Source organism: Mobula hypostoma, chromosome 3 (genome assembly GCF_963921235.1).
Source record: "Mobula hypostoma chromosome 3, sMobHyp1.1, whole genome shotgun sequence".
Taxonomy (NCBI): Eukaryota; Metazoa; Chordata; class Chondrichthyes; order Myliobatiformes; family Myliobatidae; genus Mobula; species Mobula hypostoma.
The window spans coordinates 96,334,638-96,357,830 of NC_086099.1; the positions used below are offsets into that span (position 1 = coordinate 96,334,638).

The window sequence follows — 23,193 nt, forward strand, 5'->3', positions numbered from 1 at the left end:
CCCAGAACAGATCCTTGAGGCACACCACTGGTTACCGACCTCCATGCAGAATATGACCCATCTACAACCACTCGTTGCTGTGGGCAAGCCAGTTCTGGATTCACAAAGCAATGTCCCCTTGGATCCCATGCCTCCTTACTTTCTTAATAAGCTTTGCATGGGGTACCTTGTCAAATGCCTTGCTGAAATCCATATACACTACATCTACTGTTCTACCTTCATCAATGTGTTTAGTCACATCCTGAAAAAATTCAATCAGGCTCGTTAGGCATGACCTGCCTTTATCAAGGCCATGCTAACTAATCCTAATCATATTATGCCTTTCCAAATGTTCATAAATCCCTGGGCTATCTCTACTCCCTTTCTTGAATAATGAAACAACATCCGCAACCCTCCAATCCTCTGGAACCTCTCCCGTCCCCACTGACGATACAAAGATCATCACCAGAGGCTCAGCAATCTCCTCCCTCACCTCCCACAGTAGCCCGGGGTACATCCCTTCCGATCCCGGAGACTCATCCAACTTGAGGCAGGAAACTATTCATGCAGCAAAGTAATCAATAACCATCATCAACGTCCAAAGTCTATCAGTAAAACCTCTTTAGAACTTTTCAGAAGAAGCCTAATAGAAAGGAAAGGCAGGCGTGATGTTCAGGGTCTGAGGATCTAGTGATACCCAATTCGCATTTCAGGCACAAACCTAACACAAATCCTAAGCTACTGAATTGTCACTGGGGCTGTTCATGTGATTTAGGCTCCAGATCTGATTATCAATGACATGGCAGCCCAGGGCCTCAGTGAAGACTGAAGGTGATGACATAATTCAACCCTGGCCCAGGTGCAACCACGGATGGGGAAAGGACAAGGGCAGACATTCAAGCTCCAAACCCGAAGAGGAATAGTTCTTCTTTAAACCAGTTACAAAAAGAAGATGGATTGCTCTTGAAGGAGCTAACACACTCAGTGGGATGAATGTCCTCCCAATATGGTGCACTGTTCTACAATTGGAATCTTTTATAAAATAACATCTGCATTAAACTGAGTCACAAGCTGGAAAAGATATTGAATTGTTCAACAGTTGTTCCACTTGTGTAATCAGCTATGGACTTCAATCACTCCAACCGAATTATTACTCTACAGTGTAGATAAATCTGATTTGACAGATAATTGGCATCAATTCTATCATTTCCGTTAGAGTTGTGTAGTGGACATCACTGCTTACCACAGATAGTAATCTCTTTACTGTAGCAGGTAGATATCTGGGTGATATTTGGCAAATGCTCCAGATGTTTCCTGGTTTCACTCAGAAGCTGCAACACATAGCGAGCATGTAGTCGCTGCTGGGAGAAACGTTGGTGATTTAGAACTTGCAGGAATTAGAAGAATGAACCATTGTAAAAGCTTCATGGACTAAAGGCACAGAAACGTTCTTTAAGTCCTTCTTATCTAATGAAATATATTCTGTCAGTTCACTTGTATCTTTCTTTATGGCCTTAGAAGAGTTTTCATGACAAAGGGGATTACAGAGAGGCAGATTCTGGGGCCTACTCTATTTACTCTCCTATAAGCTTCCATAGCATGAGAAGTGGGGTAATGCATGGTAGAAACAGATTTACTGCTGGCACAGTAGGGGGTGATAGGGTAGTGTGACGTTATTACAGTGCCAATGATACCGATCAGGGTCGGATTCCTGCCGCTGTCTGTAAGGAGTTTCTACATTCTCCCTGTGACCATGTCGGTTTCTTCAGGTTCTCCAATCTCCTCCCGTATTCCAAAGGCGTACGGTTAGCGTTAGTGAGTCGAGGGTATGCTAAGTTGGCCGTGGAAGTGTGATGACCCAGCGCAATCCTTGCTGAATTGATTTGATGCAAACAATGTATTTCACTATATATTTTGATGTGCATGTTACAAACTAAGCTAATCTTTTATATCTTTATCTTTTCCTCTTTTTTTCCACCCTTTTGTATTAAAACCCTTTGAATTCTGTATAAATGACAGCAACTGCAGCGAGCTTTTCATTATGGATCACAACATTTTAACGTCATGAATCTATATTGCACATATGTAAATATTCTAAACACAAGAGATTGTACAGGTGCTGGAATTCCACAGATTCACACACAGAATTCTGGAGGAACTCAGCAGGTCAGGCAGCATCAATAGAGAGGAACAAAGTTAATGTTTCGGCCCGAAACCCTTCATGAGGTGAAAATGAAATTGTTGAGGTGAGGACCAGTTCCGCCAGATGGAGGAGGGTGTTGGTGGAGGGGAAGTGGTTAGGTATGTTGTCTCGAAAGAACTGGAGAGCTTTAAGGCCTTCTTGATAGAAGTGTATAGGGACTGGGCATCCATGGAGAAAATGAGATGGTCAGGGCCAGGGAAGTTAAAGTGGTTGAAGAGATCAAGATCATGTGAAATGCCACATATGAGGTGGGAAGGTACTAAACCAAAGGGGATAAAATGGAGTGCAGGGGTATGCAGGCATAAACAATGGGACTATCCAGGCTGTCAGATTTGTACATCTTGGGTAGAAGGTAGAAATGGGCAGTGTGGAGTAAAGGAATTATGAGGTTGGTGGCAGTGGAAGGGAGATCTCCAGATTTGATGAGGTTTGTGGTGGTGCAGGAGACAATGGCTAGATGCTCCTGAATGGGGTCCTTTTCAAAAGGTAAGTAAGGGGAGGTGTCTGAGAGTTGCTGCCTGCCCTCTGACCAAGGCTTGCATTTTAAACCTGGACCATTTCAACTTTGGGCAATGGTGTAAAACAGTTGATACTGGACTACTGGACCCTTATGCGAAATGCCTGGGGCTGGAAGTGTTTCGGATTTTGGATCTTTTCAGATTTTGGAATACTTGTGTCTATACAGAGAGATACTTTGGGGATTGGGCCCAAGCCTAAACACAAAATCCATACACAGTTGGTGTGAAGCTCACAGAGTGAACAGTCACAATCAGAGCACAGTCTGATGTGATGGAGCTGGGATGTCCACAGTCTATCGGACTTGGAAAAACTGTTCCGACCGTGTCTATTACTGGTTTCTGCGCTAGGATTGGCTTCATATCCACTATTTATTTCAAACAGCCGCCTGTTCCACAGCAACTATGGCGAGAGGGGAAGTAATTTTATATAACATTTCTAATAATTTTGTGCACGAAACAATTACATTCAATTTTCAGTTTGTCGTGATAGATTTTTGCTTGTTTCATGATCAGCATAACATTAAGAAGAATGTGTTCACTCCGACACTGATGAATCCACTCTTTCAATACACAACTGAGATCTTCATTTTTCATGTTTTTCAGCTGTTTTCTATCTTTCATTAACTTCTGTTCATTACATATGTGAGGTCACTTCTCAAGACTGTCTGTGATTGCAGAGACCTGCACGTCTCCTGTGAACCTTCCCAGTGCCTTGTGGAATTTCCCATCTGTGACATCATGTCAGTGCTCAAAAGTATTTTGAAGGTTTTCAGATTTTGGATAAGGGGTTACTGAACCTGCATTAGGATTTTTTGAAAGCTGATTTGATTGTATGAACACTTACTTGTTCTTCTTTGAAGGCTTCCAGTAAGGCAGTGACGTGAGCAGGTGTCAGAGGGAAACAGAGCTGGGGTCCAACGTAGGAGTCTGAAACCTCGATGAAATCATAGGCAGATGGATTATCCTTGCATGTCTCATCTGTCTGAGTAATAATGTGGGAAGTAAAACCTTCTGCAGAGAAGATAACATTTGCCTACCGTGATGCAAATACAAATGTCACATTTGAATTTCACACATCAATAGAACATAGCACCCAGAACAGGCCCTTCAGCCCACAATCCTGTGTTAGACCAATCCAATTAGTAATCACATGGCTACACAATACTATCCACACAATACCCATATCAGTCCATTTCCCTCACATTCATGTGCAAGTGTCAAATGTTTCTGCCTCTAGTCCATCCCAGGCAGTACATTCCAGGCACCCACTACTCTCTGTGTGAATAAACTTGCCCCCCACACATCACCTTTGAAATTACTCCATCTCACCTTAAATGCTATTAGACATTTCAACCCTTGGAAAAAAGATATTGTCTGTCTACTCTATCTATGCCTCTCATAACCTTATAATCTTATATCAGATCTTCCCTCACCCTTCGCCTCTCCAGAGAAAACAACCCAAGTTTATCTAACCTCTCGTTATGGCACATGCCCTCTAATCCCGGCAGCGCCCTGGTAAACCTCCTCAGCACCCTCTCCAAAGCCTTGATATCCTTCCTATAGTGAGGCGACCAGAACTGTATGCAATACTCCAGATGCAGCCTAACCAGAGTTCTATGAAGTTGCAACATAACCTCTTGACTTTTGAACTCAGTGCCTTAACTAACAGAGGCAAACATGCAATATGCCTTCTTAACCACGCAATCAGTCTATGTAGCCACTTTCAGGTAGCAATGAACGTGGGTCCCAAGATCCCCCTGCTCATCAACACTGTTAAGGATCTCACACTGAACAGTGTACTGATTCTTTGCATTTGACCTACCAAGGTGCAACAATTCACATTTGGCCAGGTTGTCTCCATCTGCCATTTTTCCACCCATATCAGCAACTGATCTATATTGTACTGTAACCTTTGCCAGTCTTCTACACTATCCGCAGCACCATCAATCTTTGTATCATCTGTAACCTTGCTAACCCACCCATCCACATTTTCATCCAGGTCATTATATACATCACAAACAGCAGAGGCTGGGCTGACTGGTGGCACAATGAGATCAGCGCCAGACTCTGGAACGGAGGTTCCCGGGTTCGAACCCAGTCAGGTCTGCTCCTGAGTATGCTTTCCATCCGTGCCGGGTTGAGTGTCGAGATTGCAACTCGACCTCGTAAAATAAAGGGAAAAATACTGCAAGATGTCTGTGTGAGGAGTGGTGCACCACACAGTCTCTCTCTCGCTCTGCGCCTTGTAAAGGCATGAAAAAGACATCGTCCTGCCAACAACGTACACACACAGATGCAAACGCACGCACGCACGCGCCAAAAAAAATTTTTAAAAACAAACAGCAGAGGTCCCAGTACAGATCGCTGTGGAACTCCACTAATGACAGAATAAGTTTCCTCGACCACTACCTTCTGTCTTCCATGGGCAAGCCAGTTCTGACTCCAGACAGCCAATTCACCATGGACCTAAAATTCTAAGTAAAACTTATTATCAGAGTACACACATGTCACCACATGCATCCCTGAGATTCTTTTTCTGCAGGCATACTTAGCAAGTCTATAGAACAGTAACCATAAACATCAGGAACTATAAATTGTCAGCAAATTACACAAATGCAGATATAAATAAATAGCAATACATAATGAGCATGAAATAACAATATAAAAGAGTCCTTAAATGAGTGTAGTTATCCCCTTTTGCTCAAGCGCCCTGCTAGTTGAGGGGAAGTAATTGTTCCCGAACTTGGTGGTGTGATTGAAGACTGCCTGAAGCATCTTAATCTTCCATATGAGCCCCTCATGAGGGACCTTGTCAAACACGTTAGTAAAATCCATGTAGACAACACCTACAGCTCTACATCAGTCATCCTCATCACCTTGTCAAAACTCAATAAAGGTCTCAATTTGCTCCATGGCTCTGATTTCAATTAGATATAAATACTTAACCTTACAATTTGCTTTTGAAGTTAGTGACTTCTGATTAAATCTTACTAACCTCTGATTCAAGGGTTCTTTTTAATACTCAGAAGGCACACATCATTTATTGTATAAGTCTAATCTAATAGGCATCCGTTAGTCTCGTGAGACCATGGATTTGTGCCTTGGAAGGTTTCCAGGGCACAGGCCTGGGCAAGGTTGTATGGAAGACCGGCAGTTGACCATGATGCAAATCTCCCCTCTCCACGCCACCACTGTTGTCCAAGGAAAGGGCACTAGGGCCGATACGGCTTGGCACCGGTGTCATCGCAGAGCAATGTGTGGTTAAGTGCCTTACTCAAGGGCACAACACACTGCCTCAGCTGAGGCTCAAACTAGCAACCTTCAGGTCACTAGACCGATGCCTTAACCACTTGGCCATGCACCAACACACATTTTATAAGTAAATACATTATATGATACCACTCTTGCAAATTGGTATTAAATTACTTGAGGGATGCTTCTGTGTCTTAATTCACTAATAAAAGCTATTTTTGCTAATATGATTGTTGCTTTGTCAAAATTCTTCAAAAAATCGAGCCATAGTTATCTTGCTTCTTGCGCTTTGCTTAAATTGCTGCATTTACTCTATACTCTGTGGATAGTCACAGACTGAATTGGGGTAATTCAGGCTGGAGTACATCACTCAGGCTTCAATGCTCTTCCTGTCAGTGCCTTTGCAGCAAGATGTTTAAAGGGAAGTTCATCTAACCAACAGTACTTTCAAATAAACTTACGCTCATTACCACAAGGTGGAGTAAAGTGATCCAACAAACAGCTAAAGAAGTTATGGAGCTGCAAAACAGAACAAAAAACATCACTGCTGTTTGAAATGGGGCTTTGAATGAGAAGAACAGATACAGTTGTAAAATAAGATTCTACTGAACGTGGCCAGATAAACTGACGTTCATACCATTCAGAAGAAGCCAGTATTATCAAATCAATTCAATAACTGACCACCAAACCATGGGGAAGAATGTATTTGCATCTGAACTTACTCTCAATTCCTGCTGACATTTCCAATTCCACTTCCCAGAAGGGAGTGGTGGATAGTAAATAGGATTTGGATTTCTGGCAAGTTTACTATCACTTTATCGCAGTGGGAATTAAATTAACTGCAAGCCACTTATAAAGGTCTTTACTAAAATTAGCTAATTCATCATGCACCGGACATCAAATTTCCACTATTTGCATTAGCTTCTCATTAAGTTTTTCAGCCAGATAATTAAGGGACAAGACTAGATCGTGGTCTTCAATGCAAATTATTGACCTTAAGTTCAGAGAGTATGTCTTACATTGCTGATATATATTTATTATTTCAGTAATATTTGAGTTATATTGTAAATATATTGTTTGAATAAGCATTCTTTGTTGTTTACATAATGCATTGCAGGTTATATGTAAAAGTACGTAAATGACATACATCATTACGCTGCCACATTATAAGTGTGCATCTCACTTAAGGTAAAAACAAAGTTAAACATTTTATTCCCTACTCCATATTTTTAATTTACTTATTTTTATGCTTTGGAGTTTACAAAACATAAAAGTGACGATGAGGAAGTTTTAAAATAGACCTGAGCCAACTACCTACCTGTTGAATCACAACAAGACATTTGAGTTAAAAAACAGCACAGCACGTGCTTCTTTGGAAGAGCAAAAGATGTTTGAGTTTTTAAAAATGTAGAAAATGACAAATTCACAGGTTCATAAACAGTGAGTACCAGATGATAATCACAAATTAAAAAAGAGCAGAAATGGCTTGCAACATTGGAAAGATAGATGTGTTCAATTGCACAAAAGATAATTGGTTGCTGTATACAGAACGAATTGAGCAGTATTTTAAAGCAAATGGAATAGCCAATGAGAAGCGGATGCCGGTTCTGCTGAGTGCATTGGATTTAAAGGCATACAGTTTGCTCAGAAGTTTGACTGTCCAACTAAACCAGCCAAAATTAGCTTTGCTAATATCATGAAACAGCTCTTTTAAATATAACTTGTGCTTCAGTTAGGAGCCATAGTGCTGGAATATTTAGAACTGATATCATTGTTGATTGCAGAACACTTTAGGTTTCATAACCAGAATCAAAAGGAAAGGGGACTCTATTTCAGTATATGTAACTGAATTGAAGAAGTTGTCTGAGAATTGTCAGTTCAGTGACAGGCTTAATGATGCACAGAGAGTTCGTTTAGTTTGTTGAATCTTCCAAGAAACCATTCAAAAATAGCTCCTAACTGAAGCATAAGTTATATTTAAAAGAGCCGTTGAACACGGAAGGTGGAGCTCAGGATGATAGTGCCTATCAGCAACTCCTTTGTTTGCATCTTCAGAAACAGCTCTATTTCTATCTTTGATATCTCTTGTTTTCCTTTTCAGGGTTATTTTGAAGACCCTGAACTGGAGTTACACACTAACTTTGGTTCTTTTTGGGAATGGGACCCAGTCTCAGAGCCTCACGATTGGCTACTTTTTGATATGCCAAGGATGTGGCCTTGAAGACCAAGGTACCTTCAGGGTGCTGGATTTTCGTGGCTCTGGAGGCAGGCGGATTCAAGGACAGTACCACCACTACCTGATGCATTGTGGGAGTACACGGAAGATCGAAAGCAGCAAGCTGGCTGCTGGCTGTGTGCCCAGAGACCCCAGTTCTTTGGGCACAGAGCTCGGAAAAAGCGACGCAACGGACTTTTAACACCATAAATCAGTGATTTTTTTGTTATGTCTCCCCTCTCACTGTGAAACGGGGACGCCTCTTTTTCCCTTATTAGGGAGAGAGAGAGCCTGTGGTATGTCAAATTACTGGGTGAATGAGCAGTCTTTGGGGTACTGCAAGTCTGTGTCTTTATTGATGCTTCGTTGCAAGATTGTGTGCTCAGTGGGGGTGTCGATGCTTTTTTTGCTGGTGGGGGGGGATTGTTGCTTTGCTGCTGGTTCTGCAGGAGGGGGGAGTTGGGGGGCCTTGGGGTTCTAACATTTAACTGTCATTCATTCTTTGGGGCACTCCTCTGTTTTCGTGGATGTTTGCGAAGAAAAAGAATTTTAGGATGTATATTGTATACATTTCTCTGACATTAAATGTACCTATTGAAACCTATTGAAATTCAGTAGCTGTATCATTGGAAGCAGCAGACAGAGGCGCAAATGAGTTGCAGTACAGTGTGTTAACATTGTGGCAGGGCCTCACATATACCAGACCAATGCAGATTTAAATCCAAAACTTGAAAAAAATGCAAAAAATTAGGATACATACAAAGAGCATGTCAGACAGACAAAAACAAATGGATTGCACAAGAAAGAGAAAAAGATAAAAAATCAAGTTGCCGTTTCAAATAGAGCACTAACCTGCATGCTATTGATGAATAATAATAATGAGAGTGACACATGACTGTATAGCCTTGAGATTTACAATGTGAAAACTAACAATAGACAAGCAATATTATCTTACACTAGAAGTGAATGGCAATTAATTTGAATGGAATTGGACACAGGCTTAGTTGTTTCAGTCATTCCACAACCAAAATGCTTGTATATGGAAAAAGACACGAGTGCTAGGATCGTGGGGCTGTGATTGGTGGAGACAACTACAACTTGATTGAAGTTCTGTCCACCATTTGCATGCCACATTCCCTTTAACAGAGTCAATTGAAAACAGATTAAGAAAGGTACTGGATGCCACAGCCATGTGCAAGGATGACACTGGAAAACTTAAGCATATCAAGAGTAAAATCATTGTTAATTAAAATGCCAAACCACATCTTGCAAAGCCTGTCCGGTTCCTTATACCATCCATGATAAAGTAGCCAGTGAGCTAGATCGCATGGCGGCTGAAGGAATTCTTTCCAAGGCTTAGCTGAGACTTAGCTGAGGCCTACTTTTAGATGGAAATGGAAAAAGAGTTCAAAGTGTTTCTCACCATAAACACTCACAAGGGTTTTTATCACTATAATAGGCTTAGTTTTGGAATAGCATCTGTACCTGCACTCTGGCAGAAAGCTGTGGACCAGGTGTTGCAAGGCTATCCAGGCACGGTGTTATCTGGATGATATTGTTACCGGTGTAACACCCTGGGAAAGGTTTCACTGCTAACGTAATGGTCTTTCTGTAGAAGCTGTGTTTGGGTTATCGTTAGAGGTAATAGGTGCTTTGGAATGTGAGCTGTGTTCAGCGGGAGATGAAGAGAGAAAACGCTGGAGAGAACTGGTCATAGGATTTTACTCAGTGATTCGATACAGCAAGGTGACGAGATCAATTGAGGATCAATGAATATGAATTTTGGGAAGAGTTGAGCTCCAACTTCTGCACGTTTGACTGTTTAATTATAATGGGCCTTCTTGTTTTTTCCTTTCTTTTCATTTCTAACCCCTTAGTTAAGTTAAGATTCGTAAATATAATTCCTTTAATCGTATGCAGTGTGCTGTCTGTTATTTCTTAGCACTGAGTTGTAATGGTAGCAAATTACACAGCATCCACACAAACTGGGATTTGGGGTGGGAGAGCCGTCTCATCTCATGGGTTTGACAGGACTGGATTGTGTGTTCCCTAGAATTACGCAGCCAAGGAAACCTGTGGGGTTTCAATAAGAATGACAAGGAACATATTCAAAATTTCAAGGCATTTTTAAAAAGTTTAGAAGAATATGGGCTTGGGGCTTGATGCAACAAGTGTGAATTCTTTAAATCAAGCATCACTCACTGTGGTCACACCATTGACACACAAGGTTAACACAAGTGTGCTGAGAAAATTCAAATAGTGGTGGATGCCCCAAGGCCAAGAGATGTGTCACAGTTCTGGTCCTTTCTAGGATTTGTCAACTACTATAACAGGCTCCTCCCAAACCTGGCTACTGTGCTTCACCCCATTGAACTTGTTACTACAGATTGGGAAGCAATGGCAATGGACAAAGCAGTCTGAGGTGGCTTTCCAAAAAGTAAAGGAAATGGTGGTCAGTTAAACTGTAGTCACACATTATGATTCAAATCATCCAGTGAAGTTTGCCATGTCCTGTTCGGTTTGCCAACATGTCCAGAAGGAAGGTGTCAGGAGCTGTCAGAACTACCTCCTGCAGTCCCAGAGTCAACTCCTACAACCTCCATGCAAAAGGCCGCAGAACCTGAGATTGTTTTACCACCACAAGTCTCATCTACCAAGCAGACGGACCTCTCTGGTCAAAAAAAAGTTATCCCACAAGAGTAAGAAATCCTCCACAGCAATTACATCTTTAGGCCTGAATGGGACAATTTAAAATTTGCTGTGGATCTCCAGATGTATTATATAGTATACTGAATAAGTTGAGATGCATTCTCTATTGAGTTGGAGTTTATAGCTAAGCAGAGAAATGTGTTGTGTATTTAACATTTCAGTAATATTTGAGTAATATTATAAATATATTGTTGGATTAAGCATTCTTTGTTGCTACATAGTGCATTGCTGGTTATATGTAAAAGCACATAAATGGCAAATGTCATTACTTGGCCACGTCATATGTGCGCATCTCGGTTAAAGTAAAAACCAAGTTAGACATGTTATTCCAGGCTGTATGTTTTCCTTTTAATTAGCTTAATGTTTTGGAATTATAAAACTTAACAACGGCTGATTCCAATAAGCTCCCAAATGACCCTGATGTGTCTTTGTGCACTGGTGATCAGTGGTCTGGGTTCAATGCCCGCCACTGTCTGTAAGGGATTTGCACGTTCTGTCCGTGCACAAGCTTCCTCCCACACTCCAAGGATGTACGGGTCACTGTTAAACTGTGGTACTGGAAGCAAGGCAGCTCTCGCGGGCTGCCCCCAGCACATCCGCAGCCTGTGTTGCTCGTTGACTATATTTCACTATATGTTTCAATGTACCTGTGCCAAATAAAGATAATCTTGCTCTTTAGTTGCTCCCTGCACTGCTAGCACGCCACCCATCGTTGTGTACCCCAGGAATCCCTTGTGCTGCCAGTTTTCCATCATTGGAAAGGAGATGTACACACTGATACAATGCACACGTACACTGCCTGCTTCCTACAAGTACAGACTGGCAGCTGTGAGAGTTGTGTAAGGGTTCCCAGTAAACCTGGAATAACCCCAGAAGAAGGAGTAGTCCAAGTGCTCATCTTCTCATCTTTACCTTGATCTGGTCCTGCTCCCCTGCATACTCAATGGATTGAAAAATGGTCCAGGTGCACTGCCTGCGAAGCTCCAGCCGGGCTACGTACTGGCGATACCACCTCTGAATGAGAATGGCTGCCTTGATGGCTGTGAAGAGCAACAAACACAAATACAGTGAAAGCAGTGCAAAGAAAAAATTACACAGCGGCTGGCTGAATTCTCCTTGTTCTGAGGATGGGAAGCAGTGAAAGGGAATTTGTCCAAATGTTTATATTCCCTCTCTGGGCGAGGACTCATTTACCTTGTGGGTATGAGACAGGATCATTGCAAAAGGAGGGGAGGACCAGCAACAAGATCGTTGCAAAAGGGGGGGATGGACAAGTCTCCTTTTCTGTCAGCCATGGTTCACTCACGTGTATAAGAATTCGTGCAGTTCCCAGTTCTGAAGCACGAGTGCCAACAACACTGCTAATTTTCCAGGGTAAAGACACCTCTACCATGGATTTGCACATCTGTAGACAGGGATGTTGTTTACAGAACTGTGTAACGGCAGGGACGCAAAATGACAAAGAAATAAAAGACTCAAAGGGCATTGTGTTAATTATGTTTTTAATTGAGGTGTCAGTGATTAGAAAGGATATTGAGGGAATGGTGTAGGTGTGGAGCAGGCCAAGCCCCAGCTCCTGTAGGTTGGCACCTGGCGCTGAGGGAACGATGCACACACTGGCTGAGAGACTGGTTGCCCCCTCGGCAATTTCACACCACCGTTCCCTTAAGTCAGTATTTCAACATTCCTACAAAGAATATATAAACAAGACCTGGGCTAGCTAGCCATTCTGATGTAGGGCCATCAAAACAAAAGATTCTCTGCTTCTTTCTAGGATATTTATTTCAGATTTCCAGCATCATCAGGACTTTGCTTTCCTTTGACCACGACTTGTGACCCAGTGAATATTACGAGTAGTAGTTTTTAGGCAGACAGCATAGTGTCCATCAGAAATAATCTCTTCAGGTAAGCTGTGACACACACAGATGGACTTCCATTTATCTATCATATGCTCAGCAGATTTACTTGTGTTTCACTTCGATTTTCTGTTCAGTATCAGGAAATAGTAATTTCCTTTTTTATAAATGTCAGTTCCCCACCCAATGGCCTGGTGGCCTTGGCCATGACTGCGAAGCAGTTTTTTCTAGCTTGTTTTTACAACTTCGGCATATATTGCATTTGCTTTCTAATGTTTCAAGGTCACTGTATAAACTTGGCCAGTAAATAAAATTTCCAGCAATGACCAGGTCATATGACAACTTACTCCAAAGACGGGTTGGGCTTCACTTCCTTGTGTGTGCATTGGTCTAATCCCTATGTTCTCAGTTTGAAGTGTGGACAAATTATTTTCCCTCAGGGTGGTGGGTATTATCATTCCATGACATCAGTTGTTGCATCCTGCTCATGTGACGCTGAAGTGTTTCAGTCTTCTGTCTGTACACTGAAATGTCTGCTCGTAGCATTGGGTGCTTGTAATTTGCAATGTAGTTTCAGGGAAACCCATTGACAGTATTTGATCTGCTGGTATCTGCTTGGAGCTGCAGCTTGTTCTTGGTTTGTCCCTGGGTTCTGGCAGGTCTGAGGGGAGATTGCAGCTGATGAGACTGAGAGGGTAGGTCTGTGAAGTGATATTCTCCTTCCGGCACTCACACAAGGTTTCTGTGTTCACCTTGACGTACGGACCTGGTGCTCCCAATGCCATCCTCAGTGCTCCGTCTCCACTTTGAGCAGCTAGTGTCCAAGGTTTCCCACGACTCCAAGGAGATGTTGCATTCTTTCAATGAGGACGAATGCTTCTGAGAGTTGTTTTGTCAACATGTATGTATCTTCTGAAAGGTCTAACAATGACCACAGTGGATTGGTATGCAGTAAGGAAGTATTCTTACTGCATATCAATCAGTAAAAACACATTCTACTGACATTCCTGCCGACCTTAATGGTCCATTTCGGGTTCCAATCCAAGGAGAGGTGATTTCAATCACATATATTACTACACTATCTATTCAACAATATTCCCACAATTGCACGTCTTTAGGGTAGTGAGAAAGAGCAACCCAAAGGAAACATGAGTGCATTAGCATTTTATAAGGGTCAGGGTGGGGTAAAAAGTACACAGGGTAGGACTAAGGAAGAATTTCACTCTGTGAAGTTTCACAGACCTCTGTTGGTAGAAACTTGAGCCAAAATCCGTTTCAGATAGATGATGAAAAAAAATTGGTGCTACCACTCCAACAACCAAGAATTAATTAATTTGGTCTTAGTCCTGAAAAAGGATCTCTACCCGAAACGTCAACGGTTTATTCATTTCCATCAATGCTGCCTGACCTGCTGAGTTCCTCCAGCATCTTGTGTGTGTTGCTTTATTATACAATTGATAGTTCCAATATGACCTTGAAGTACTTTAACAGGTTGATTTAAAAGTACTTTGTACAGAATCTACTTATTTTTTATAACCATTCTGCAATCCAAATATCTTTATACAATGAGGTAGAGGTCATAACATGAATCTTCATTAGATCTGGCCGAGTCTATGTAACTACAACACCACTTCACTTGCTACTGATGTAGTATCCTTGCTGAATTAATACTGTGATCACTGTTAAGGATAAAGATATAAAACTAATATAAACCTGGTTTTTATCGAGTAGACTAAAAGAATCAATGCCATTATTAGAAATTATTTCTTACCTGTCCCAGCCGTACATTGATGATATTCTAAGACACAGAAAAGAAGCAGAGGCATGATTTCAGAATTTTGAAACATTAATAACAAGGTACGTAAGACAACATATCTGCTTAATACTAGTACAATTATTGGATAATGTTTGGTTCCAGAAGCTTTCTTGATCAGGTCTATGCAGAAAAAGCAATGTCATATTTGACAAACCCAACTTCCAAATCCACCCAGACAGAGTATCTATTCCTTGTTAAATAGGTATTTTATCCTCATATATGCACACTCTCCAATTATTAGTGCTATAGTAGAGTGTTGGCGAGCCTCAAAATGTGTATATAGTATACTTCTGTCAGGAGCAGGGACATTATGTTGCAGCTAAATCCTGTTGTGAGGCAGCACTTGAGGTATTGTATACAGTTTTGTTCACTCTGTTATAGGAAAGACTTTGTCAAGCTGGAGAGGGTGCAGAGGAGATTTACAACTATGCTGCCTTGACTGGAAGCCCTGCATTATAGGGAGAGTTGGCCATACTGGATCTTTATTCGCTGGAGTGCAGGAAAACGAGGGATGACCTCATAGAAGTTTATAAAATCATGTGGGGTAAGGATAAATTGGATGATCACAGTTTTTTTCCCAGCAGTCCAAAACTAGAGGGCACAGATATAACATAAGAGCAGAGAGATTTAAAGGAGATCTGAGAGGTAACTTCTTTACACAGAGAATAGAGAATACTTAGAATAACTCAAACAACAGGAATTCTGCAGATGCTGGAAATTCAAGCAACACACATCAAAGTTGCTGGTGAACGCAGCAGGCCAGGCAGCATCTCTAGGAAGAGGTACAGTCGACGTTTCAAGCCGAGACCCTTCGTCAGGACTAACTGAAGGAAGAGTGAGTAAGAGATTTGAAAGTTGGAGGGGGAGGGGGAGATCCAAAATGATAGGAGAAGACAAGAGGGGGAGGGATGGAGTCAAGAGCTGGACAGCTGATTGGCAAAAGGGATACGAGAGGATCATGGTCCTACTGACTCTCACAGCTATCTGGACTATTCCTCTTCTCACCCTGTCTCTTGCAAAAACGCCATCCCCTTCTCGCAATTCCTCCGTCTCCGCCGCATCTGCTCTCAGGATGAGGCTTTTCATTCTAGGACGTGGGAGATGTCCTCCTTTTTTAAAGAAAGGGGCTTCCCTTCCTCCACTATCAACTCTGCTGTCAAACGCATCTCCCCCATTTCACGTACATCAGCTCTCACTCCATCCTCCCACCACCCCACTAGGAATAGGGTTCCCCTGGTCCTCACCTACCACCCCACCAGCCTCCGGGTCCAACATATTATTCTCCATAACTTCCGCCACCTCCAACGGGATCCCACCACTAAGCACATCGTTCCCTCCCCCCCCCACTGCGTTCCGCAGGGATCGCTCCCTACGCAACTCCCTTGTCCATTCGTCCCCCCCATCCCTCCCCACTGATCTCCCTCCTGGCACTTATCCATGTAAGCGGAACAAGTGCTACACATGCCCTTACACTTCCTCCCTTACCACCATTCAGGGCCCCAAACAGTCCTTCCAGGTGAGGCGACACTTCACCTGTGAGTCTGCTGGGGTGATATACTGCGTCCGGTGCTCCCGATGTGGCCTTTCATATATTGGCAAGACCCGACGCAGACTGGGAGACCGCTTTGCTGAACACCTACGCTCTGTCCGCCAGAGAAAGCAGGATCTCCCAGTGGCCACACATTTTAATTCCACATCCCATTCCCATTCTGACATGTCTATCCACGGCCTCCTCTACTGTAAAGATGAAGTCACACTCAGGTTGGAGGAACAACACCTTATATTCCGTCTGGGTAGCCTCCAACCTGATGGCATGAACATCGACTTCTGTAACTTCCGCTAATGCCCCACCTCCCCCTCGTACCCCAACTGTTATTTATTTTTATACACACATTCTTTCTCTCTCTCTCTCTCTCTCTCTCTCCTTTTTCTCCCCCTGTCCCTCTGATTATGCCCCTTGCCCATCCTCTGGGTTCCCCCCCTCCCGCTTGTCTTTCTCCCCGGACCTCCTGTCCCATGATTCTCTCGTATCCCTTTTGCCAATCAGCTGTCCAGCTCTTGGCTCCATCCCTCCCCCTCCTGTCTTCTCCTATCATTTTGGATCTCCCCCTCCCCCTCCAACTTTCAAATCTCTTACTCACTCTTCCTTCAGTTAGTCCTGACGAAGGGTCTCGGCCTGAAACGTCGACTGTACCTCTTCCTAGAGATGCTGCCTGGCCTGCTGCGTTCACCAGCAACTTTGATGTGTGTTACTTAGAATAACTGCTGGATTAAGTGGTCAATGTGGGTAGAATGTTAACATTTGGATAGGTATGTGGAATGGAAGGGCTTGGAATGTTTTGGGCCCAACACAGGCAACTGGGATTAGCAGAGAGGATGCTGTGTTCATCATGAACCAATCCACGATGACACGACTCCATAACAATTTCCTCTTAGGGCTTGTATCTGTAGATTGGAACCATATCTAGTTTTACTATACCAGTTGGGCCTAAGTCGGGCTATTATAATTAACAGTGGGACTATTGTAAACCAAGCTAGAACATGTTTCTGCTTTAAATTCTGCTTGGAATGAACAGAACCATAGATGATACAATAGTTCCATTTAATTTGGTCCACAGTCAAAGACACATGGGTGTTTGACACTGATAATCTCTTTTGAGCAATCTAACACTCCGGGATATGCACAGAAATTGCTTAGATCAATGAAAGTTCTGCCCATTATTATTTATTGAGCTACAGCATGTAATAGGCCCCTCCAACCCTTCAAGCCACACAGCCCAGTAAACCACAGGACAATTTACTGTGGGAGGAAACCGGAGCACCCGGAGGAAACCCACATGGCCATGGGGAGAACGTACAAACTCCTTACAGACAGTGGTGGAAAAGGGGAAATGTTAAAAATTTTGCTCATCTAAAAGAATTTAAACCAGGCAGAGCAGGACGAGTGTCACAGTACGACACGTATGTTCTGTGAAAATATAGAGATTATGGTTCCATTCAAATTTTATGTTTGCTGTAGACTATATAAGAAGAGATGGGTCCTACTTGTGCTCTCTGGGAAGAGGATAATCCGCAAAACTGATTTTGGGTAAAATAGTACCAAGATATATGGGAATTTAAACCCACAATGGCTACATTTTAATTCTGAAGGAATTGATTTTAGAAGGTGTTCTAAGATCTCTGGAAATTCTGCGTGGAAAGTTATAGAATCATGAAAATAATGATTTGCAACATATAAAGTGTTGAAATCTGTGCTAAGACAACTGGAAGTTGCAGTTACATGATATTGCAAAAGGAAGGCCAAACTTAATTCAGCAGAGCAACGTGGATAAAATAGTGGTGACAATATAAATCGTGCTCTAGTCTTATAGATGCCTTCTAAAAGTTATAAAGCTGCTGTATGGCCATATTAATCAGTAGCTGAGTAAGTAATATTCCAGTCTTACCTTTTGCTGCCTTCTTTGTTGAATTAGTTTGAACTCTAGAACTACCACATCCCATGATTTCTTTGTTTTCTTTCTTCTTTCACTCACTCTACTTTGCTCAATCTGTAGGATGGAAATGGTAAAAATTCATGAAAAGATTTATTGAAGGTTAAAGCACATATTTAAGTGAGTTGACAATGGAACAGGCTAGCAGGTGCATTCTGTCCTTGGCACAAAATGTATCACTAAAGACTGATGCAAAGAAGCACAGGCAGAACTTCAACAACTCAAGAAGTGCATAAGGTCTTACATTTAGTGTGCATGTGGAACATTACAAGTGAGCAGAGTGAAATTTCAGAGGGTAAGGGTGAGAAAGTACTTCACTTTGAGCAGAGTGGGGAAAGAACTTAGCTAAAAACAGTAAAATGCTGAAAATGTCTGTCAAACCAGGCAATGCCTATGAAGAAAGAAACAGAATGAATATTTCAGGTTGGTGGACTTTCTCTGAACTTGGGGTATTTGATTGAATTCAGAAATCAAAGGTTGCCACTGGAATTTAATTTTGACTCTTTTGGTAGGACATATTAAGTTTATACATATTATATCTGTATCTATATATATGCATATAAGAAAGAGTATATGTAGCTTCATATCTGTTATGTGATTGTTGAATGGTTCCCTAGTAAAATAAAATGGACTCTTGGCCTCATAATCTACCTTGTTATGACCTTGCATCTTCTTGTCTATTTGCACTTCACTCTTCCTGTAACTGTTGCACTTTATTCTGCAGTCCATTATTGTTCTACCTTGCGACTACCTCAATAAATTGATCTGATGGACAATATAGAAGACAAGTTTTCCACTGTACATGTGATAATAATAAACTAACTTACCATTTTATGGTGCATGCTGAATAATTATTCGTGTGGGGGAGCCATGCCACTGGTACCCAGCAGCCCATAATCCTGTGCTGGCAGTGATGGGATGGCAGTAACCCTCCAGATTCTTTCACCTTACTGAGTTGAGACTCAGGACCACATGATAATACATTGAATGAGACCCTCCCCAGCTAGCTGCCCCTACCTGCTCTGCCTTGGACCCGACCCAACCCCCCCATCAAACTCTGTCCTGAGCCAATGTTCCATCAAACTCAATATATAAGTTTGCTGATGACACAACAATTGTAGGCCGTTTCTCGGGCAATGATGAGTTTGAGTACAGAGAGGAAATTAAGAACCTGGTGGCATGGTGCGAAGACAATAACCTATCCCTCAATGTCAGTAAGATGAAGGAATTGGTTGTTGACTTCAGAAGGAGTTGCGGACCGCACGACCCCATTTATATCGGTGGTGCACAAGTGGAACAGGTCAAAAGCTTTAAGTTCCTTGGGGTCAGTATCACAAATGACCTGACTTGGGCCAACCAAGCAGAGTCCACTGCCAAGGCGGCCCACCAGCGCCTTTACTTCCTGAGAAAGCTAAAGAAATTTGGCCTGTCCCCTAAAACCCTCAATAATTTTTATAGATGCACCGTAGAAAGCCTTCTTCTAGGGTGCATCACAACCTGGTATGGAAGTTGTCCTGTCCAAGACCGGAAGAAGCTGCAGAAGATCGTGAACATAGCCCAGCACATCACACAAACCAATCTTCCGTCCTTGGACTCACTTTACACCGCACGCTGTCGGAGAAGTGCTGCCAGGATAATCAAGGACACGACCCACCCGGCCAACACACTTTTCGTCCCTCTTCCCTCTGAGAGAAGGCTCAGGAGCTTGAAGACTCGTACGGCCAGATTTGGGAACAGCTTCTTTCCAACTGTGATAAGACTGCTGAACGGATCCTGACACGGATCTGGGCCGTACCCTCCAAATATCTGGACCTGCCTCTCGGTTTTTTTGCACTACCTTACTTTCCCTTTTCTATTTTCTATTTATGATTTATTATTTAAATTTTTAATATTTACTATCGATTTGTATTCCAGGGAGCGCAAAGCGCAGAATCAAGTATCGCTGTGATCATTGTACATTCTAGTATCAATTGTTTGGTGACAATAAAGTATAAAGTATGTTTTATTGGTGATATATGTGGCCTGTGAATCTATCAAAAGTAGACAAGTCTTCCTGAATTCAAGGCATTGGAAGAAATATGTCCATTGGATGGGTAGACAATGCACATGTACCCAGGCCAGAGCCTTGACCATCCTCTCCCAGAATTTTAGAACTATCAGCTTTAACATCTTAAATATCTGTCCACAGATTGCAATGAACAATTTAGTCTATATTTGAGACTTCAGTGATGGGGTGATGGGGAAAGTCATGAAATTTATTACATAATGAATGTATTGCCATAAGTAACTACATTACAGATGCATGCAACCATAGATATACACTCAGTCAGTTATTTCCCCATGACTTCACTCAGCCAAGTGACCATTTTTTGTTTCTGAGCTAAAGTATTGACTGAAAAGACAGAAGGGACATCAGTGTTCAACCTGTTCAATGTATGGTGAATAATTACTAGCTGAACTCTCTCGGGAGAGATCAGGAGAGGAAGCCATGGCAGACCTTTCACTTTCCAATGTTACAGCCCCACTATTTGAGTTATTCTGCTTGTAGACTTAAGACTCTGATCCTCAGTATTAATCACCAAACTTCAAAATCTGGACCTCTGTACCTCCCTCCGCCGCTGGAACCTCAACTGGGAGTCCAGTCAGGCAGATTAGTGATAAAATCTCCTCTTTGCTGACGATCAACATAGGCACACCTCAAGGATGTATGCTTGGTCCTCAGCACTACTCTCTGTAAACTCACAACTGTGTGGCTAGGCACAAATCAAACACCACCTATAAATTTGCCATTGACTGCATTGTTGTGGGTAGAATCTCAGATGACAACAAGCAGGCGCGTAGGAGTGAGACAGATCTGCTGATTGAGTAGTGTCGCAACATCAGCAAGCCTAAGGAATTGATTGTGAACTTCAGGAAGAAGAAGTTGGGAGAACACACACTAGTCCTTATTGAGGAGTCCGTGGTGGAAAGGGTGAGCAGCTTCAAGATCATAGGTGTCAACATCTCAGAGGATCCTTCCCAGGTCCAACACATTGATGCAGTCACACCAGTGGCTTTGCTCCATTACGAGTTTGAGGACACTCTTGCAAATTTCCATAGATGTATGTGGAAAGCATTCTGACTGGTTTGCATCACAGCCTGGTATGAAGGCTCCAATGCACAGGTTTGCAATAGGCTGCAAAGAGCTGTGTACTCAGCTACCTCCATTACGGGCACAACCCTCCCCACTATCTGAGACATCTTCAAGGGACAGTGCGTTAAGAAGATAGGCATCCAACACTAAGGATGCTCACCATCTGGAACACGCCCTCTTCTTGTTACTATCAACAGGGAGGAGATACATGAGCCTGAAGACTCATACTCATAGCTTCTTCCCCTCCTCTGTCAGATTTCCATGGTCAACACAACAAACTCCTTTTGATTATGTGTTTTATATCTTGTGTTTTTGCTCGTTTTTTTTGTTACCAGTTGCAATATTTGTTTTTTTTTCTGCATGGGGGAAGGGGCGGAAGGTTTGATGTTTCTTTTCTTTGAATGGATTCCACAGTTCTTTGTATCATGGCTGTCTGTAAGGAATACGAACTTCAGAGTTGTATACTACATATAGACCTTGAATCTTGAATTCCACGTCATATGTCAGTGATCTGATCCTGATTCTAGAATTCAGTTTATCTGATCTTTGTATTGTATAATAATGATAACCACACAGTCTCAAGGAATATCCACATCAGTTCAAGGAGGTGGTTAAAAACTGACCATTGATAGTTTTGTAGACCTTGTTGTCCATGATGGTCAGCATTTGGAGGCTTGCACCATCTAACTTAATGGCAGGAGCTCCCAAAAGTGGAGGGAACAGAACACCAGGTTGGAAGTAAACAACCTCACTCAGTTTTAAGGATGGAAAACACAAAGTTTTCCTCCAGTTTTCGCAGTTCTGGTGAAGAGGAATCATTTTTGATGAATGACTGACTTGTTACATCATTCCAGCATATTGGGAAGAAATACTCCACCCCACTGCCCATGAGACTTTGGATGCAGCTCAAGAAATCCTTTGTTCACTTGTATTCCTGCTGAAGTTAAATGTGTGAAGTATGAAATGTGCCTAAGGTAAATTCTGACAGGTGGTGTTTTTATTTCAGGTTTGGAATATTTCCCAGTTTTAACATAATAATGGCTGTGTTAATTTGATACATTTCCAAGGAAGTAAGCTGCTGGGTTAGCAGTGCTTACTGGTTATTTTTGATTGAATTGCAGAAACAGAAAGTTCTGCACATAACTACCAGTCAGAGAAGACCTGAGAAAAAAGAAATTCAGAAGTAATGAAAGGCTATCAACTTGCAATGTTAGTCCTGGTTCTCTTTCCATAGATGTTACTTGTTATAAACACAACAAGTTCTGCAGATGCTGGAAATCCAGAGCAACACACACAAAATGCTGGAGGAACTCAATAGGTCAGGCAACATCTCTGGAAATAAATAAACAGTCAAGATTATGGGCTGAGACTCTTCATCAGGACTGGAAAGGAAGGGGAAAGATGCCAGAAGGTGAGGGGAGGGGAAGGAGGACAACCTAGAAGGTGATAGGTGAAGTCAAGTGGATAGGAAAAGTAAAGGGCTGGAGAGGAAGGAATCTGATAGGAGAGCAGGGTGGATCATGGGGGAAAGGGAAGGTGATGGGCAGGTGAGAAGAGTTAAGGGACCAAAGTTGGGGAATAGACGAAGAGGGTAGGGGGAGGGAAACTTTTTTACTGGAAGGAGAAATTGATATACATGCCATCGGTTTGGAGGCTACCCATATGGAATATAAGGTGTTGCTCCTCGAACCTGAGGGTGGCCCCATAGTAGCACAAGGGGAAGACATGAACCAACATGTTGGAATGGGAATGGGAATGGAAGTTAAAATATTTGGCCATGTGGAAGTTCCACCTTTGGTGGATGGAGCAGAGGTGCCTGACGAAGCGGTCCCAAATTTATGAACATATTGAGGAGGGCAGGAGGGAGATTAATGGGAGGAATGAATGGACAAAGGAATCACAGAGAGAGCAATCCCTGTGGCAGGGTGGGGGGGGAATAAAGATATGTTAAGTGGCAGGATACCTTTGGAGATGGTGCAAGTTGCAGAGGATGATCTGTTGGATGCAGAGGCTCATGGGGT

General features: G+C 42.5%; 2 protein-coding genes across 2 annotated transcripts in view; both read right to left on the reverse strand.

Moving 5' to 3' along the window:
* ppef2a (protein phosphatase with EF-hand domain 2a) overlaps positions 1-18,098 on the reverse strand; it is a 64,265-nt gene extending 46,167 nt beyond the window's left edge. Inside the window, exons 1-6 of the mRNA XM_063043489.1 lie at positions 17,995-18,098; positions 14,504-14,530; positions 11,789-11,916; positions 6,414-6,471; positions 3,545-3,711; positions 1,223-1,337 (exon numbers count right to left, since the gene is read on the reverse strand). Coding sequence (XP_062899559.1) covers positions 1,223-1,337; positions 3,545-3,711; positions 6,414-6,471; positions 11,789-11,916; positions 14,504-14,530; positions 17,995-18,049 — 550 coding nt within the window. The 5' untranslated portion in view covers positions 18,050-18,098. The remainder of the gene's footprint in view (positions 1-1,222; positions 1,338-3,544; positions 3,712-6,413; positions 6,472-11,788; positions 11,917-14,503; positions 14,531-17,994) is intronic.
* LOC134344159 (N-acylethanolamine-hydrolyzing acid amidase-like) overlaps positions 18,059-23,193 on the reverse strand; it is a 64,821-nt gene continuing 59,686 nt past the window's right edge. The window contains exon 12 of the mRNA XM_063043492.1: positions 18,059-18,096. The gene's annotated coding sequence lies outside the window, so the exon portion shown is untranslated. The remainder of the gene's footprint in view (positions 18,097-23,193) is intronic.